Source organism: Acanthaster planci, linkage group LG01, assembly GCF_054643075.1.
Source record: "Acanthaster planci isolate LZ-2023a linkage group LG01, COTS_SCS, whole genome shotgun sequence".
Lineage (NCBI taxonomy): Eukaryota > Metazoa > Echinodermata > Asteroidea > Valvatida > Acanthasteridae > Acanthaster > Acanthaster planci.
The window spans coordinates 15,097,583-15,117,975 of NC_141777.1; the positions used below are offsets into that span (position 1 = coordinate 15,097,583).

At 41.5% G+C, this 20,393-nt stretch overlaps 1 protein-coding gene across 1 annotated transcript; it reads left to right on the plus strand.

Annotated features, from left to right (window-relative positions):
• The first annotated feature begins 22 nt into the window (after positions 1-22).
• Positions 23-11,314, plus strand: LOC147800464 (uncharacterized). Its single transcript, XM_087143178.1, has 8 exons — positions 23-176; positions 1,359-1,499; positions 1,741-1,882; positions 4,351-4,578; positions 7,649-7,842; positions 9,431-9,602; positions 9,881-10,014; positions 10,791-11,314. Exons 1-8 carry the CDS (start codon positions 66-68, stop codon positions 10,794-10,796), a joined length of 1,128 nt encoding a protein of 375 aa, XP_086999304.1. The 5' UTR covers positions 23-65; the 3' UTR covers positions 10,797-11,314.
• Positions 11,315-20,393: the final 9,079 nt, after the last annotated feature.

The window sequence follows — 20,393 nt, forward strand, 5'->3', positions numbered from 1 at the left end:
TGGGATAAACTTTGTAGGCTTTCACCTGTCTGTTGAAAGAGCACAATTCAATCTTCCAACCGACGATGAAGCTTCTTCTGCTGTGTCTGTGTGTTGTTCTGGCTCACGCTCGACTGGCTCCTCTCCTTACGACCAACGGGCGTGCCGTACCCGACAGCTGGATCATAGAAGTCAAGGTAGGTTTCGAAAGAACCATGCACATATAATTCGCCTTGAGCAGAGGCACCCTCTCATGGGTTGAAAAGAGCCATATTGGTCGCAAGTGTTAATTTTGTTGGTAGCGATACAATCGTAACGCGTGCATTTCATATGGTTGTTCGTGAACCAACGAATTTCAGCTCCGACCAAAGGAGCCTCAGTTGCTATAACATTGGTCCAGCTTGCTAATAACAGCTTGCGTTGAAGGGCCTGATCAACCGACGCGTGGTATGCTGGTTGGGAGGGTGCACGTTCCTCATTTCGTCATACGAGGTTATTTAAAATAAAAGGTGCCATCGTTGGGATTGACTCATTGGCGTCACTAAGGCTAAATGTTCGGGGGCACCTGGGGGTGCACACAACAATTTTCAAGGGGGCATCACAAGAAAATAAGCTGCACCTGCATAGCTATATATATAAACTCAACGGAGATTATTCAGAGATTTCATGGGGGGTACCGGGGGCAAGGGCATCCGCTTGGGGAAACGTGCCCCCGTAGCCCTAACCACCCCCCCCCCTCCCGTAGATACGCTACTGGACTTATTTTACAAATATGCCTATAATATTAAGCACTTGAGACTGGCTCAGGGTAGTCGCCTAGTCGGTCACAAAACAGTCCATCTTGGGGGTCTATGTTGTATGGAGACGGGCGGATTCATTCAGACCTTGGCAAAAAAAGATTTACTCCTGGGTAAGTATTTGGGGGATGGCTAGGACAAAGCATTGATGTGGCTACCACTTGTGAAATAAAAAAGAACATTTTCCTTGTGGCTATTATCTTGAATTTTAAGTAAAACACAAGTAACTAATTTGTTCCTTAGCGTTACCTTGAAGCGGCCTTTCTATTTTGCGTTGTTTTCTATGAGATGTCTATGGAGTGAAACCATGCAATTGCGCTCATTGATTCCATGTAGCCTACATGTATTCCACTGTATTCCATGCATTGACCATACAAAGGCGTACAAAACAAGTGTCTCAAGCCTAATGCTCGCCGAAATTTCGGCTGTGCGAGGAGCCTATCCGTGACGGTCGGCATTTGGCAGAACGAATTTTTAGGAGGGATGGTCGACGACCCACCAACCAGATGGCGTGGATTTAATCAGGTGAAAATATGAAATGTTAGCTGACTTACTACAGTCTATTAATGCTGCGTATTTCAGGATTTTGACCAGCTGGAGCGCTTGCAACAAGATATTGAGGAAATCTTCTCCACGTTCCGTGCACCTGCTCCCAGAATCGACAAGCTCGAAAAACTCATGCCAGTTCTGATCCTCAAGATTCCACAGCACATCCTTACCCGGGTAAGTTACCAGGTCAACTTTGGATTTCCATCAGACGAGAAGTAGCTGTGAGCTGTCAGTTTTGAGTCAACAATGCATTTTCAAATTCTTGTGCATCTTTTTTAAAGGGAGAAATTATCACTTTCTACAGTGGTTAATTTTTTTTTATTATCTGTGCGTTAATTTTGTATGTTGCTTGTTGTTATATAGGTTGCTGTTATTGCTTGTTCTTGAAATGTTAAAAGCCACCATTTTTGTTTAGGTGCGTGCTATTGAGGGTGTCGAGTACATTCACCAGGACCCCATCTTAACACTTTTCGGCTCACAAAATAACCCACCATGGGGTATTGATCGCATTGACAGTCGCAGTGGAAGGGACGGTGTGTTCAACTACAACGACAATGGTATATTGTTTTGGCATAACGTGATCATTTCTTTCATTGACTGACAAGGAAATCAGCAGATTGACCATCGGAGTCAAGCAGTGTTGATTCCTTTAAAAAGGAATCAATGAAATGTACATTATGAACAACTTCCGTAAACAGTTTTATCACAGAAGCAAAACTAGCTGTGATTGTAGTGTATCTCGTTATATTTATTAAAGCTTCTTATTGAATGAAGTTGCACGTTTACTATAACTTTTTTGGTTTTTTATGGCCTGGAAGGTAAGTTCCAGAGTAAACTGTATTTCCCACTGCCCATTTAAATACCAATTTAACGGTACCATTAAGTGACCAACTATATCAATTTTTTTATGTTTAAATCCTCTAGTAAACCTACAGCATCTAGTGTATCCGAAAAAGAATGTGGTACCTCCCATAATAGTTAAATAAATAATAGTTATTTACGATGAAAATAATCGTGATAATGAGATTAATAACGGTTAACAGCCAATCAAAGTCAAAGTCGCATACACCCAAGATACGTTGCCATTGCTGCCCATCTGACATACGTCCCCTTAGCTTTTCTTCGTTGCGCTGGTGTAAAGTGACAGAGAAGCTTGACATACAAGAACTTCGTGGTGTTTGGATTTGGTTCGCACGAAATGAGGTCCAAAATTGGCTCTTCAGTGGCGCAAAAGCATGGCCAGCAAATTTTAGCCACCTTGCAGTGATAGTGTGGCTGAGGAACAAAACCTTACCCGTATAGATGAGTGTTGCACGTGCTGGCTGCAGTGTTGTAGTCGAGTACTTTCCGAGTACCAACATTCTCCGCAAAATACTGAACTGGGTAAGAGGGAAGAAAGCCAGAGTGCATAGGCATTTGATGGTAAATCTGCAAAGGTAAGATTACAAAATAAATGTTAGACTTCAGACACTCCCAGTTGTGTAAAATTTAAATTTTAAGGAGACAAGGACTCGGAAAGTACTCGGCCGAGTACTTTCCGAGTACTTTTGTCCTAAAAAGTTAATTTTAATCAAACAGTGATGGTCTGAAGTCATTATGTTGCTTTGTAATCTTACCTTTATGCATGTACCATCAAATGCTGATGTACTTCAGCTTTGTTCCCTCCTAACTAGTTAAATATTTGGTAGAGAACTTGGTTCTCAGAAAGTACTCGACTACATCACTGGCTGGCTGCACCGAAATCCAAAGCTTTCCTGATTAAAATGTCCTTGTAGCTGGTTCACATCCGGCCCCCAACCTACTTGAAGTCTTGCATTATTTCAGGAAGGGTGTCGTCTTTTAGTGTCAGATTATGGTAGTACTTTACTACATGCCATGGACTTGGTCTTCCTCCTATTGCTTTGAAGACTACTAACGGAACCTGCCTGCTCCAGGGCCAATAGTGGTTCTGGCTAATCAAAGTTCAGTTGTACGTCTTTGCTGAAAGAGAGGTAAGGCCGCTATAGTCTGTGGGGTCACGTAGGTCACCTTTCTTGGGAATGGGATGAGTATTTTTCCCATTCTTGAGGAGCAATGCTGGTTTCTAAAGCAATGTCAATAATGGTGATGAAATAGTTTGAGACAACCCCAGATTAGAATGACTATAGCCAGGAGATCGTCCCAACCAGGAGCTTTGAACTTCATATCTTTAGAGATAGAGCTCAGTTCATCCATAGCTATCAAAATGGGTAGCAAGTCTTAAACTTTTCCTGGGATAGGCGAATAGCTAGAGTTTCTGAAGACTGTATATCATGCAACTTTGGGAAATGGGCTTGCCAGATTGCCTTCCCCCCTGCTGGTTTATCCCCTTTGATCTTTGGAGGTGCGGATATTTTGGTATATGAGATTTCTCGAACAACTTCCCAAGCAAACTTGTACTCAGCAGCATGATGTGCCTTTTCAACGATAGCATGTTGCTCCTCAAAGTAGGTCTTAACATTGTCAGAGGGGCATTTGAGACATCTCCGAGCTGATCTGCCTGCGCATTGCTTAGAAGTTGAGATTGTGCTTTTTCTTCTTCAGCTCCTTTATATCTGTGTCATCCCAAGGGATTCTGCGCCTTCTTCGTGGGAGTTCAGGGAGAACTTCTTGCCTAATGTGCTGCTCGATCAAGAAGTAAATCAGACAATGCTGCATAACGGTTGTGCGGCTGAGTCTTTGACCTGATCGGGATCAGGTCAAGGTTGCTGTTTGGGGTATCTTTTGCTGAAGTAATTGGTTATTGTGACAGCTAATCTTAAGCTTGGCACTAAGGATCCTGTGATCTGAGTGGATTTCTGGATTTTTGAAGGATGAAGTGTCTGTTATACCATTCCTCCGTTTCTTTTGCATTGGTAAATTTCTTTCTTCAAGGGGGAATGTAACCTTCCTTACCGACCTTTTCAACCCATTCTTGAGCATTTTCTTTCATGAAATGTAAAATTCTTATCTATTTTTGAATGCTTCTCTACACTGAACATTTTAAAAATAACATTTTCTCTGATAGCTCAGGGTGAAGGGGCGAACATATTCATTATGGACTCTGGCGTCAATATCAATCACCAGGCATTTGGTGGACGAGCTTCCCTTCTGTTTGGGGGTGAAGATCATGGTGGTCATGGTACTCACTGCGCTGGCACAGCTGGAGCAGACATCTACGGCATCGCACGTAAAGCTAGAATCTATAGCTGCAAAGTGTGCGATGGAGGGTGCGGGGGTTCTATAATTGCCAAAGGTATGTTTTGCAATTAATTAATTCCAAGACTTTGTTTTTAAGTAGTTTTGCCTCAGCTACGTAGTTTTGTCCTGTCACTGAACATACACTGAACTTTGTACCTCAAATTCAGATACAGGAGAAAGGTCGTGGAAGGCTCAGCATATACCATAATGAAAAATTTCCACATGATCAATTAAAGTGATATTTAAAAAGCAGTTCGGGGTAACAAATGTTTTAGTTTCGACTGTGCTCTTTTCCGCTTTATCAGTCCCATTCGTAGCTCACCTCGTACATAGTAGCAGCCAGTAAAGAAAAAACTGTCCTTAAACTGCTATACATTTTTGGATTTTGTGCAGGTGATCCTTGAATTAAATCCCCTAACTGCAAATTTTAGGAATAACTCCCAGTGCAAGACTGTGTAAGTGTCTATCGCTGGAGAGAATAGCCTTGGTCAAGGCGTTCGTCATTCGTCGCAGTGCAGCGCGCACTAACCGCTCGTTGACCTAGTATGTACCTGCGTACGTAAATACCTGCACACATTGCGGCCTAAGAAATATGCAAATCAGCTGAACCAGAACGAACGACGTGTAACCGTCCCCGCACGTACAAATGTTCATCCATTCCGCTTAGTTTGTGCGCATGCGCACAAGCTAAATTTTTTGCTCGACTTTCATGAGTGATAATTATTTGATACTTCTGCGTAGTGTGATCATACGTGTTGTACATACACAAAACCAATGCAGCCACGTACCGTGCACAGTACACTGCGGCCTGTTACACGCGTATCGCGGCGTACATGGAAATATGTGTGGAAATTCTCGACGGAGCCGGTGTACATTTTCATGCGGTTCATGCGTGTACAGTACATGTAAAACTGGGAATATATACCGTGAAGTTCAACATTCCCTGACAATTTCATAATGCACGGTTTCAATAATAAACGTCATGCTAACATACTGTACTTTTGTGTTCGTCTTTCGTTCCCGAGTCACTGAATTCTTACGCTCGCAAGGCCGTAAGATTATGCGGGATGTACGGAATCGGTGATGAGTAATGTCGATATGCAAATGCGTCCGGTCGGGAAGAGAAAATATGTATATAGCGCAAAACCGTCAGCAAATCTAAAACCTTCACACCTTTCTCCACCACAGCCCACTTTTGAAAACTTCAGGAAAACTTCGAGTTCTTTGTTTTGAGCCTTCAAAACTCGCATCAAAACGTAAGCAAGCTACCGCGTACGAAATGAGCTTTTCACAAAAAATCACTACTTTTGACCACTCGGGTACTTTTTTTGTTTCTTTTTCAAAAAAATCCGTTTGGCAAAGGCCTTATCTTACCATGAAAATATTTTGGGCAAAAATTTTTATTTCTGAAAAGTGAAAATAAGACGTAAATTTCATGAAATGGAACAGCTGTTGGCCTAGCACGAATTCCCATGGCCCTCATTACGTATGCAAATGACCCTAAAAACGGGACATGCGCAGTTAATAATTTCCCTCTGAAACATACGTGACGTGCTAAAGGCCTACAGCAATGTTTCATTCCCAGCTGATTAAAGTAATTGGAGATCGAGTTCTCCTTTGCTTGGCTTTGCTTTACTGACTGTGACAATTTTTTTCAAGTGACTAACGCTATGGGCTTTGTATCTGGTCTGGGGAGCTCCGAGCAGAAAGGTGCATCCTGAAAAATAAGAGATTTCCCGTAGCCTGTTGACAAATTCACGCGAAAGTCGTGACCCCGCAGGAGGTATTCTAAGGCTTGCCGCTGCTCGGCACGAAAATCACCAAACATTAATTTACTCTGCGGCGGAATTCATGCAAAAAGACAACTCTTCGTGCTGCAGTATTCATGTTCGGATACGAGGTGTAGCGCAAGAGTAAAGAAAAACATGAGCTTCCGTGGACTGTTGCACCAAGGCGTTCGTCCGGTTCAGCTGATTCGCATATTTCTTAGGCTGCGCGAGGTATTGGAATCTTTCGTAGAAGTAAATTACCGTACTTTTCATATTATGCACTAAAACAGTCAGTAAGATTGTTGGCGTTTATCGACAGACTACAATAAAATTTCAAGCCATAAATGTTTATCTGCGTACGAGACCGCCAAATTGCACTGCTCTTCATGTCTTTTAGAATTTCGGAAGTATTGGGTCAATTTTTGGCAGGATATTTCTCTTATAGTTCCAAGTAATTTTTCAAATTCTGTAGATTGATATAGCAATTATTTTCTAAAGCCCTTTTCCAAGTTGGATCTTTCAGGAAATAACTAACTAACTTGTGCGCCATCAGGAGTCAACTTTTAGGCTCTAATCTTAGACTGATTTCCGTATAGTACTTTCCTCTTTCTTACTTTTAATGAAATATACGAAATGGGGCGGGCACCAGGCAGGTTGAATAAAGTTGTTAAGAACGAATAATTCAATTTATACATGTTATCAACGATCCACCAATCACATCGTGGGGGGTTCAAGAGGTATTGTATAAAAGAGAACACTTTTTCTTTTTTTTTTTTGCACAAGGCCTTGCCAACTAGAACTAGGCGTTTTAGTCCAATTCCTTCTTTTATTGCAATTTTAAACGACTAGGCCGACAGGGAGGTACCTTGTTGGATTCACCGAAAGTTATATTTTATCTGTTAATGTTTATGTTATTGTTCTGAACAGATCACTTATATTTTTTGTTAATGGTTTAATTGAACAATTGCAAGGAATTTAACCTTTTGGGTTACGATTTGTGAATTTGAACAAACAAAATGACATGACAATTTCTTTTGACGTGCAGGACAAAATTTGGTGAGGTACAAAGGACAAATCCTTGGTGAGAACGTAAAGCATCCCATCCACCGGGATTCACACCCCTTCCCTCACAGGTTTAAGGAAACGGGATACTCAAAAGGGACTAAATTACCTGAAGAGAGGTCTTCTTCCATTTATATCTGGAAGGCTTTTTTGTTTTTAAAAAGACTAAACGCTTTTCCTTTCCACACTCGAGATCAACAAGCATGTGAATACCACCACGCTGCTTTCCTTGAACACCGATTTTGGCTACTTTTCAACTAACAGTTCTCGCAATTGTTTCCGTTTCCTCACAAGCTTTGGATTATATTGTCCAAAAATTCGGTTCCGGCAATGGCAAGGGAGTGGTATCAATGTCCCTGGGCGGAGGGTATAATCTCTTAATGAACTCTCTCGTCCAAAAGATGCTCAACAAGGGGTACACGGTTTCCGTTGCTGCGGGAAACTCAAACATCGATGCCTGCCAATTTTCACCAGCAGCAGTGAAAGGGGTGAGTTTTGTGTTGCGCTGTCTTAAAGTAAAAGAAAAAGTACCGAGACAGTTTGCCCATACTCGAGATTTAAATATAATCTCAATACTTTTACTAAAGTTTGAGCAGATGTGAAGGCATGATATTGTAAGGATGTGCAGGTGCCGGGCGCGCTTGGCGGTTGACTCTGTGCGGTAATTGACAGCGCCACTAAGCGATGACTCTCCATTCCCCAATGTGCTGTCTCCCTTGGCACCAGCCTGCACACCGCTTGCTCTATTCAGCTTATACCCAGCAAGAAATGAGACCGAGGGGTACCCCCCCAACATGTCCAATCCCTACACACATTCCAGACTATTGTTACTTGACACATCCCCCCCAAGATGTCTGAAAGGAATTCCCCAGATTCCTGCGAGACAATGACCAACAAAGCAGGGGGGTTCTCTCCGTCTCATACCTTGCTGCATATGATTCAGCTCCTTTCAGAATAAAAAAGGAGTGACTCGGACCCAGGTGTCGGTGAGTTTCCACAATTAACACAAGTGCAAGTCGGTGATACACAGGAATATGGTGTGTGTCACGTTACAGTTTGTCAAGAAAAAGCATGGTGACATGGTGTATGATGAAATGCTTCAGCGTTAAGTTATTTAACTATTTGGTTATATTGACATAACACGACCGCACCTAGAGCGGATGTGCCCAGCAAAAGGTCGTAAGCGCGCTTAATATGCCCTTTTGCCGGGAAGAATGATCATTGCAGAAAAAAATGTTCCCGGCAAGGGCGTAAGAAGTGTGGAGCAACACTCTTTGTTTAGTAAAAATTGAGAAAATTTACTACAAAATAAACACAGGCTGTACAAAAAGCAACCTTGTAACAACTTATTAATTAAACGACTTGGAAAATTTTTAGAAACCTTTTCGCAAAGAAACCTTTACATTTCATTAAATAAAACAGTTGCATACATACTGTTCTTTTTCCCGGGAAGGGTTTTTTGCATTAATCATGCTTTCCCGCAAAAGAGCGTAAGCGCTTAGGCCCTTCTTCCAGGCACGCGACGGCATATCATCTTGGTCAGAGTTACTGTTACTTTAAATGTCTGCGTTATCGGTCTGTTATCATTAATTAAGAGACTTATTCATTAAAGATTTTTCCTGCGTAATCTCGTGCACACAGAAAAAAATCAAGATTGTAAAGTCTTTTTACAGAGCAGTAAAACTCCCGCTTAGATTAGAAACCAGTAGCAGAGACGATTCCATGGGATTTTCTAAAGAAAAGTTGAACAAAGCCAGAAAACCTGAGAGAAAACAATCAAAATCGCACCCCTGCACATTTTCAATGGCCCTTGTGTACATATGGGCATAACTTTGCATTTATCAGTGAAAGGTCTATTGTAGGCGGCGTGGCTAAGGACGGGGGGGCGCACGCCCAGCAAAAAAATCTCCCCCATTATGTGATCACGATTATTATGTATGTCCAACATCCAGTCAGCTCTCACCCTTAAATGTGAAGGCCCGCGCTCCCCCCCCCCGCTCAGAATCCTGGCTACGCCGCTGTTTATTGTGATAAGGAAAGAAAATTGTAACCAGGCCGATGCTGTTTGCTTGAAAGGCACTCTCTGTTGGGGCCACGACTAGGAACGACAGACGTGCATATTTCTCCAACTATGGCCCTTGCGTCGACCTCTTTGCACCTGGTGTAGGAATCCTTAGTACAGCCCACTCGTCCGACACCGGAAGTATGACTCTGTCAGGAACTTCAATGGCATGTCCTCATGTAACAGGTAAGTTCGCTTCGATGCCAATACATTTACGAACAATTGCTTGTTCAGTCAGTCGCATTGTTGGTCTCTCTATCATGCATAGGTCTCATAATGAAGACTCAGATTATTATTTGGAGAGCCCCATTTTCCTGCTTAACAGAAAGCAAAAGTAGCTCTTAAAAGACAGATGTTTTTCAAAGATATTGTACAACCCTCCAGAACAATACTCCTTGTTATTATTTTCAAAGCAATGTTTTGGACATAAGGATACGAAGCATATTTCTAAAATTCATATGCAGGTGCCGCTGCTGTTTATCTGGGATTAAACCCAGGTTCATCTCCGCGAGCGGTGCATTATGCCATTGTGAATAATGCGACTCCCGACGTAGTGTCTGACGCTAAAGGATCCCCGAACAAGTTGCTCTATGTCCAGGTAAAATTTATGTACAGTTGTGTTTTACCAAAGTGATCCTGGATTTTTGGCCTAGTTGGTCAAATATCATCGAAGTTAACATCCGATTCGCCAACTTTCAGTACGAAATGTATGCTTTGCTCTTTAAAAAGAGCTATTAAAAGTTGACAGTTTTGAATTCTCTCAACAAATGAAATCAGTCAAAATTAATCAATGAAAGGACTTTCAACGTTTGAAAGGCTACAAGAAAAATATTGAATCAGTTTCACATATCTGATCCATAAGAATTTTTTCAGACTGTATTGATATAACCTTCTATTAATAATGGGATATTAACAAAAAACAGAAGAAAGAAAGAAAATAATTACATTGATAAATGCATGACATCACATCAAAAAAGAAATAAATTCGTACGAGTTTATTTTGCGTTTAACTGAATACTCACAAGTTAATGACGACCATTAAGGAAAACAGGTTACAAATCCACGTGCCTCTTCGACTCTGAATTTGATCGCACCACTTGAAAACAGACTTTAGAAACTGAATTGTTCAAGAAGTTTGACATAATAAACGCTTAGCGACAATCTAAAAGTGAGGCACTTAATATTCTTTCTTGTCCTCTGCCATAAACAAAATACAGAGCCTCAAATTAATTTGAATGACAAGGTTCAATTCTGCATGGAGTGCATAGAAATCGCATTACTTCGTAACAACACATGTGACAAACATTTCACTATCCAAACTGGGACAGTCGATTTTATTTTTGTTTTGACACATTTTTTCACTATAATTTGCAGCCCTAAGTATCTTCAGACCGTGGATACCGGAGATCAGCATCATATGACAAGATTTGGTAGGCTCGCTAGGCAGAAGGAAACAATGGATTAAGACGGCCCAAATCCTGAATCCATAAACAATGGAAATGTAATACCTCCTTGTTAACTTGTACGAATTGGATCAGTGATGTTTGCAATTTGGCTAAATTTATAAAGACCTGTGCATTATACAAGAAGTGGGCCTGTCATGTGCATGCCTTACCCATAAATGCTGCCCAGTTGAATCTTGACTGTAATGCATGTATTTTAAAGTTTTGTTCCTGAAATTATTTTCATAAAAAGTCATCATTGCAAGGCACCTACACTAACTACATGTACCCTTAAAGGATTGGTTTTGTAATCGGTAAGAACGTCAAAAAGACAAAATAGAAAGACAACTCTTCCACCGCTCAACAAAAATCTTGTATTACGATGTTCAAACTGAAAACAAAATAATATATAATTTCACTAGCCTCAGTGAATGAAATAAAAAAACCTGCATTTAATATGTATCCGTTTAATCCTTGAGTGGGTGTTCAAATGTGAGCGTTTTACGTTATGTTTTACCTACTGAAAGTAAAAATTAAGTTAATTATTGAAAAGACTTTTGGTTGATCCATTGCATTCTTTGTTTGCTGGCATTTTCCATCCATGCGAATCTGATATCTGGCAACAGCTTTGATTATTGAGATTTAGATCTAGCGCTATGAAAGCAGCCGAAGCTGTGAAGACAACAACGGCTGTTTCAGACAAGGTGTGATATAGACTGGTTCCCGTCCCGTACGTATCCCCAGATGTCTTACAGACGTCTTCTGAATGTAGGGACCGGTAGCAGAATATGAATCCTGCCGAGTGTTGTAAATGAGGAAATTATGCCCGCTTTATGCACAAATCAAATAGGAGCTGATTGCTTATTGTGCTTTTTCTTCTGCATTACCGAAAATAACATCACCATAAACTGTTCAGTTATTAAGAATTTAACACAACAACCACTGATTTGAAACAAATTGCTGCAAAATGATGATAATCATTCAAAAATGTATTAGCACACTGTGATAGACAGAGGCTTAGCAAGGATAGGTATTTTTGTATTTGGTTTTGCGTTTGTATTTTTCGGGTTAGGTCGGCTAAGCTATATTGTGAAAAAAACGAATCAAACAGAAAATAACCGAAACACCGAGCCAGGAAATTCACAGGATGAATTTACTTTTTAGAGCTAGAGATTACATGGCATTTTATGGCATCACATGTTTGTGGCGGCAGTGACGCGGCACATCAAAATAAAAATACGTACAGGAATGTAACCGATTCCGTATATTTTGCGAATATTTGCTTCGTCCAGTCGAAGAGACGGATTACAAATCCTGTTCAAACAAAAGTTTGAATACAAAAAAAAAATCTGAAAATACTTTTCTGCCAAAACTTTTTGAAAAAGTTATTTTAGAACACGGCGATCTCTTCATATTCTCTGGTACCCGCAACTCTCCTGCACACATACGATGAAAAATCGTGAAATGCGCAATTGCGCAGTTGGAATACCGAATAACGTGCATCGTTTGCAGACATGCAGGAAATTTATAGCGCAGGTCACCTAGTATTATGGGACAATACGACTACGTCTGACAAGTACTGTATATTCATGCATAGATCCATACAAAACTGGCAGAAGTTCAAGCACAAAACGGTTACATGAAATAAAGAGTGATTAGCCCAAACCAGACGTTCGGATTTTTTCGGTTCAATTACGTTTTTGTCGGTTCGGGTCGGTTTTTCCCTGATTTCTTGTCGGGGGGATGTATGGGGTCGGTTTGGAGAATTCAGATGGGTTTTGGTTCGGATTCGGTTTATGTCCTTAATGTTTCGGGTCGGTTTGGTCTAGTCAACCCAATCCCATGCGTATCACTGTGCACTGCGGGAGCCTTCTAAGTACATGAGTGAGGCGCGTCCTGTAGTCAGCTTCTGGTTTGTTTAGCTGTTCAGAAGAGGTGTCTCCCTCAAACACAGTTTCACATATAGGTTGTTCAGGAGCGTAACTATGACTTTTCGTCGGGGTGCAAATCCTCAACAAAGCGGACCAAGCATAGATCTTTAGCTCTTTTGATTTTGAAAAGCAACAGGATTCATGAGGTCGTACTAATTTTTTAGGGGGGTTACAAGTGAACTCCCGAAGAGGGGATTGACTGAGGCGAAAAAAGCAAAGCGCGCGGCATTTCTTCTTCTTAGTATTCTTTTTTTTTTTCGCAAAATGCTCTACTTAAAGCTCGAGCTCTTTTCTTGCCTCAAAAGCGGACCGTTTTCGTGTGGTGGATACGGACGCACCCCCCCCTCACACACACAGTTACGGGCCTGTTGTTACACGTTACAAAAATTGAAGTGCGAATCTTAAAGATCCACGCCGATAAGAACCAGGCTGCTGTTATTCTAGATTGATTTGAACATTTGATTATAACGATGAACAAAGAAATTGACTGGAGCGGAATTTGAACCTACAGCCTCTGGAATACCGTACCAGTGCTCTACCAACTGAGGCTCCGTCCAACTTTAATAGTTCTCTTTATTGTACATCGTAAATATTCATGTTTGTTCTAAGAGCTGTTCTGGAGGCATGCACATTAAGCACGAAAAAGAATGTCCATCGTTTGGATACAACTCGTGAAGTGCGGCCTTCCAAACTACCCTGTTTATTTTCATAAAAGAACAGGCAAAAGGTTTCATATTGTAGGAGTGCAAGGTATATCCACCAATTAAATAGGATGCAAATTTGCTATGAATTTATTGTCAAGTGGTACACGTATTTGAACATTTGTTTGTGAATACGTTATTGTTAAAAAGCGTAAACTTTTAAAAACAAAACTCTCAAATAATTCGAACTGACGAACAAATGTGACAATGTAATATGTTCATGCAATATCCGTATGCAATCTGCGAGGTTGGGGGTAATGACCCCTTGTTGCGTATGCGCATCTACGGGCTTAATAGGGTCGGTCGTGTACCTCTGTGGTCGCGTATGTTTTCTTCTTCCACTTAGTTCAGCTTAAAAAAATAAAATTATTGTTCAGGGCCGAACACTTAACGTCAGCACAGCTTTTGTGATGCAAATGGCCGTCTGATATAATTTCCTTTGTCGTCTAATGCAGCAGTAGCCTTTGTCGAGCAGTTAAATTCCTTGATTTCGTCTGTTCCTGTAAAAAGAAATCTCGATATTCTTACATCCGGAGTTTTCCCAAGAATTCGAAACACATAAAGGTGAAGCCAGCGCTGAACTAATTGAAGGCCATCCTGATCCTCATTAGCTTGCCACATTTTTAAGCCAGATTCAAGAGTGTAAATTTGGTTCATGCTGTGATTTTTTTCTGTCACAGCAAGTCATTACATACCTGAGAGTCAAGGTGATATAAGAATAGTATCGAATTCAGTAGGGTTAAATGGTATCGATAAAAATTGCTTTATGATATATCAAGGATCGGTACTGGCTTCTGTGGATACCAAGTGACGATGTTGCGTAAAATGACTTAATATCACTTTTAAAAAAAGGAGCACTTTTTGCTTTATCATGCATATCCTGACTAATGTCCTTTGTAAATGTATATGGGACAGATCTCCAGGAAAACTCCTGTAAGAAATATTTTCGACGGTTTATGTTACACACCATGCGTGCAACATTGGCAACACGCTCTACGGCGTCTCCATGTGAGACTACAGCATCCACTAGTATCAAACACTGGCTATGGCTCTTCACTGTTCGATCAAAACTCAAAGCCGTAGTCGTAGGGAAACGCGACCAGAACGAAGCTCGCCCGTCAGGCGCGACCCCGTAGAAACCCGTACGTGTATTTACTCAGTGGTGCACCAGCAGCGGTAGGTGAACATACATGTGGTGTATCCAACCAACGTATGCAAGTCAGAAGACACAGAAGATTGGTCCGTGTTCAAAACCATGTTTAATTGTATCTAATTTTGATCTGATAAGCAGACCTGCTGTTTCACCATGCTTGCTCAAAAGCGGTTTGGTTTTGTCACAGAAATTCACCATCTACAGTCGAATGATAATCTGATAATCAGTCAGTGTTCAAATTAAAACGAAATTCAGTTAGGTTGTGGAAAGCGCCGTCTGGTGATATTCAGGCATGGTGTTCATAGTAAAAATTAGATATGATTGGGATATAGAAAGCGCCGTCTGATGATACAATCCTACCCCATATGAGATTCCACCGCACATATGGGTGTCATGTAAGAAAAACATAGGCACACCCACATGGGAACAACGTGGGCCAGCCCACGTGGGCATATCCACATGGGAACTACTACTCTGCTGGAATGATCACATTTCTTCAATCTCAAAAATTGTTTCTCGTAACACGGGCGGTCTGTCCAAACTTTGCACTTTTTCCCACCATCTGCTTTGGTTTCCCTTTATAACACACTCATTCTACCTTACTTAAGCTATTGTAATATTGTTTGGGCACGCACAAGCAACGCTAAACTTCAGTAACTCACATCCATGATCACGATACTAGATTAATACGCCCAACCTCTTTTTTTTCCATATCCACGCACAACTTACTCTCTTAACACCCTTAGATTTCACGGATCACGTCTTTGGAATAACATCGATAATACATTGTAGTCATCACTGGTTCGGTTTAAAAGCTCTTTTAAAGGGTTCCTTGTCTCTGTAACAGTTATCTAGCATTGCTTCTTCTATATTCAATCATACCATTTTTGTCATGAGCCATCTATGTTGAATCACTTCATTTAATTTTTCCCATATCACTTAAGATTTAAGTCTCAGTCGCTTAACTGTATTGTCCGTTGTTTTGTCCGGTCCAATTGTCTTGTTTTGTCCTGTTTTGTTCAAGGCATATCTATACAAGACCTAGTCTTTCTGATAATGCCTCCGTTATTGCCATGCAGCTACTTTTTTTTGTTTTATATTTTCGCATCTTGATTTTGAATTTACTTTGTTGTCATAATTTCTACATGTATTTTCGTCATATTCCATACAGGGCATTATGGAAATAAATGTTGTTGTTGAATTGAATTGAATTGAATTGAACTGAACTGAACTGAACTGAACTGAACTGAACTGAATCGAATTGAATTGAATTGAATTGAATATTGAATATTGAATATTGAATATTGAATATTGTATATTGAATATTGAATGTTGAATTGAACCTTGGCCAATCTGCATGGGTATTATATTGGACAAACATGAGCACGCCCACATGGGAACTACGTGGGCTGCCACACGTGTATCAGATGAAACAAACCTGGGCACACGGGGAACTACGTGGGCCGATCGACATGTGTATCATATGGGAAAAATGCGAGCATGCCCACATGGGAATTTCGTGGGTGGGCCCATATGGGTAACAAACCTGGGCACACCCACTTGAGGACAACCTGGGCCCATCCACATGGGTATCATATGGAACAAAAATGGGCACGCCGACAGGAGAACTTCCTGGGCAGATCCACATGGGTATCATTTGGGAAAAATGAATTGAATCGCGCCAACATGGGAACTACTTGGGCTGATTTGTGTATCAGATGGGACAAACCTGGAAACATCTGCATGGGAATTGCCTGGGTCTATCCACATAGGTATCATGATGTGAGAACCCTGGGCACATATACCCTAACATGGGAACTATGTGGGCTGGCCCATGTTGGTATCATATGGGACAAACCTGGGCATGGGTTAGAACAGGTACATAGAAAGTTAACTTAGCCATCATGTACTCTTGAAGTAACTGGAAAAAATCAGCAATGTGCATTTCTCACAAATCATGACAGCACAACGTCATCCTAGTTCTATGATTTTATAATAATGGATTGTGTCCGGCAACGGGCAAAGATTGTCGGCATGAAAACAAACACACCTGTACATGTATATGAAGAACACGTTCATCAATCGAGTGATATGCATGGCTTTTAATCGAAAGGATGCAATTTTAAATGGATGGAATTTGTTTTATCATGAATTTCGTGGAGTAAACCCTCACAGTTTCCAATCTCAAAGGGGGAAATAGTTGACGAAAAGTGGGTACGTCGAGCATCGACAGAAAGTCAAGGTACCGTCCCACGTTTACAGCGTTCATGTACCGTATATCATACACACACACAGGCCTCCCACACAGCCGCGCTGACCCATGACCTTTCATACTTATTATGCACCATTAGACTTCCACATACATGTTCTTGCAGCGTTTGGGCAAAACTCCAGGTAAAAAAAAATTGGCTCGTGACACTGGACTAATTAATCTGTGAGTGTGTGCCTTTTGCACTAAAAAAGGGAGTTTTGTCGACGGGCGTCGTCGTGGATTATCAATGAAACTTGTGTATGGGGCCGCACAGACATCCGGGATTCTCGCAAAATAGCAGTTACCTCGCCAGTGAAAACAACGACCTAGTCTGGATACCAGACCCGATGATTCTTACTACTGTACATATACCCAGCAAGAAATGAGACCGAGGGGTACCCCCCCAACATGTCGAATCCCTGTACACATTCCAGACTATTGTTACATAACACATCCCCCCCCAAGATGTCTGAAAGGAATTCCCCAGATTCCTGCGAGACAATGACCAACACAAAGCAGGGGGGTTCTCTCCGTCTCATAGTCATACCTTGCTGCATATGACTCTACAAATCAAGGGTCCAGAATCACCCACTGATCTCTATACAATGTATATGCAGCTCTGCTCTGCGAATTGAAGCGACTGTGCGGCCATCTTAGGCTATTCAATACAATGACATTTTCGAAGTCACCGACTTCAGCACCGTGCAACTTAGTGAATGGACTGAAGTTGGAGGCCATTGTATTGAATATCCTAAGATGGCCGCGCGGTCACTTCAATTCACACGTTGGCAGTTACTGCTGAGCTGCCTATCCATGTGTATAGAGATCAGTGGCATCACCCAATGTCCACATGACCAAGAACGGAGGAGTTCCTCCAGTTTCTTGGTTATTTCCTTAGAGGCGAATCTAGGAGGAATGAGATCTGACGACGACTGTCAAATTCCCACACATACAAGATGCACCACTGAAATGAAATCAAAACAACCGGGCTTTAAACTTGTGACGCCTGACCTTTGCATCATATCTATTTATATCCGTGGGTGATGCCTGACCTAAGATTTTTATCAAGAGTCGTCAGGGAATCTTGCTATTCTCACTTGAATTTACCCAGTGTACCAAATTTTATTCAAATTTAACCCGGAAAAGGCTTATTGTACTCCACGCCCGTTTAACATCAGTCGGTCCTTTGTACAACCCAAACAAATCCAATGAGGATTGGGATGGCCTTAAGTTCAGCGTTGGCTTCACCTTTATGTGTTTCAAATTCTTGGGAAAACTCTAGATGCAAGCATATCGTTATTTTTTTCAGGAACAGACAAGATCAAGGAATTTCACTGCTCAACAAAGGCTACTGCTGCATTAGATGACTGAATAACAAAACAAATTACGTCAGACGTCTCGTTTCCATCACAGAAGTTGTGCTGGCGTTTAGTGTTCAGCCTGAACAATAAGCAAAACAAAGTGATGGAAGAAAACGTACGTGACCATGTACCACAGAGGTATACGACCGGCCCTATTAAGCCCACAGGTGCACATACGCAACAATTGGTCATCACCCCACCCTGTTTTGCATGAGCATAAGTACATTGTCATGTTTGTTCGTCAGTTCGAATTAGTTGAGAGTTTTGTTCTTAAAAGTTTACGTTTTTTAACGATAACGTATTCACAAACAAATTTTCAAATAAATGTATCACTTGACAAAAATTCATAGCAAATTTGCATCCCATTTAATTGGTGGATATACCTTGCACTCATACAATATGAAACCTTTTGCCTGTTTTATGAAAATAAACAGGGTCGTTTGGAAAGCCGCACATGACGAGCTGTATTCAAACGATCGACATTCTTCTCGTGCTTAATGTGCATGCCTCCAGAACAGCTCTCGGAACAAACATGAAATTTATAATGTACGGTTGTGAGAACAGTTATAGAGCAACCCCATCAGTGCTGAAAAAATTGGGAATACATTTTAATATGCTCTCGTGGTATCTAAGTAATAAGTTACATATGTGAAGTGGCACTGTGACTTCTGAATAAATAGTAATAATGCGATAAAAAATATGGACCAATTCTGCGGGTTTTTTCAAAAACTTTCCACGTTTTTACCGTTGGTGTCGCCACCCTGAAACACTTTTTTGATTACGTACCACCGTGGAAACGAAAAACGTCATGACCTCGCAGGGCCTGGTTCCGTGGATATGTTTTCGTACAAAGGCCTGCACGCCTAAGCTGCTAGCCTAGCCTGCCACTTTTTTTCGGAATGAAATAGCAACATGAAAACATTGAAAACATCTGTCCTTCACTCTGAACTTACCAAGCCGTATTTATTATATGATCTTGGTCTCCTTCACCGCCTCGTTCGCCAGCGGTGGCCACATCGTCATTCCGATGGCGCTCCGGTGGCACGATAGGTTTGAGGCAGTAAGGCTCTGTTCCTCGGACTTGGGACAGTGTATAACTGTAACCATCCACGCGTAATTATGTGCATTGACGTGACGCGCCGGTTCAGTACGTACATACACCACCCAAAGAACCGTTTCCGTGGCGCTATGTCGACAAAATCCTGGGAAAGCTGTATTTATGGTGTAAATGAAGCGATGACGACACGCTCCTTTCACGAAAGATAGCAATGACTGGCGCTCGGCAGAAACGGGTTTCAAAAGTGAGTTTTTTAAAGCAAAAATATTGCTGAATCCGGGTTTATGTGGCATAGATGTCTATAATGGGATCCAAGTAAACATAACACGGCCATATTTATTTTCTTCCACCGCTGGGGTTGCTTAAGTCGCGCGGAGCCTATCTGTGTAAGGTTTTCATTAGGCGTCAATAACGTTCTCACGTCGCAACAGTTTAACGAACGTTCAAAACGAAGGAACACTATTGGACGTCAATAACGTTTCTCACGTCGCAACAGTTTTACGTACGTTCAAACGAAGGAACACTATTGGACGTCAATAACGTTCTTACGTACGTTCCAAACGAAGGAATACTAAAAGCACCTTTAAACTCAGTGTTTTACGTTGCCAGAAATAGGAACGGGAATTTGTGAAGATAAAAACGGATCCCCCTTGTGAAATGATTTTCATGTAAGCATCTGTGCAAAATTCATTTCGCAATATACAGCCCAGTTAAAAGTAAGAGCGTGACTATTTAAGGAAAACCGAAAACGTTGTCAGGGTCATTGCTGGGAAGGTTAACCCAGTCGTACTTCCTTTCAAAACCAAAAGGCCTGTTCATTTTTCATGGATAATACCAGGGTAAATCTGGCGGAAACCCAGAGAACGTAGTTATTTCTGGGGCAGTGGTATGACTGGGAAATGCAGTGTGCATTTGGGGACTTAATTTCCTGGAGGGGTTGCAAGTGAGGATCTGAACCAGCTGGTAAGGTGGGATATTAACAGATCTTTCTTCTCTAATTTCCGAGCAAGGAGCACACGGGGACAGGCCTCGAGCAAGGTCACCCGTACCTTAACCCCCCCCCCCTTACACTACTGGTCAG

What these genes read in the sequence shown, in the direction of transcription:
- LOC147800464 (XM_087143178.1), top strand. Translation starts at nt 66, where the DNA reads ATGAAGCTTCTTCTGCTGTGTCTGTGTGTTGTTCTGGCTCACGCTCGA. An exon ending in GCTGGATCATAGAAGTCAAG is followed by an intron (nt 177 to 1,358) that starts GTAGGTTTCGAA and finishes TGCGTATTTCAG; the next exon opens with GATTTTGACCAGCTGGAGCG. An exon ending in CACAGCACATCCTTACCCGG is followed by an intron (nt 1,500 to 1,740) that starts GTAAGTTACCAG and finishes ATTTTTGTTTAG; the next exon opens with GTGCGTGCTATTGAGGGTGT.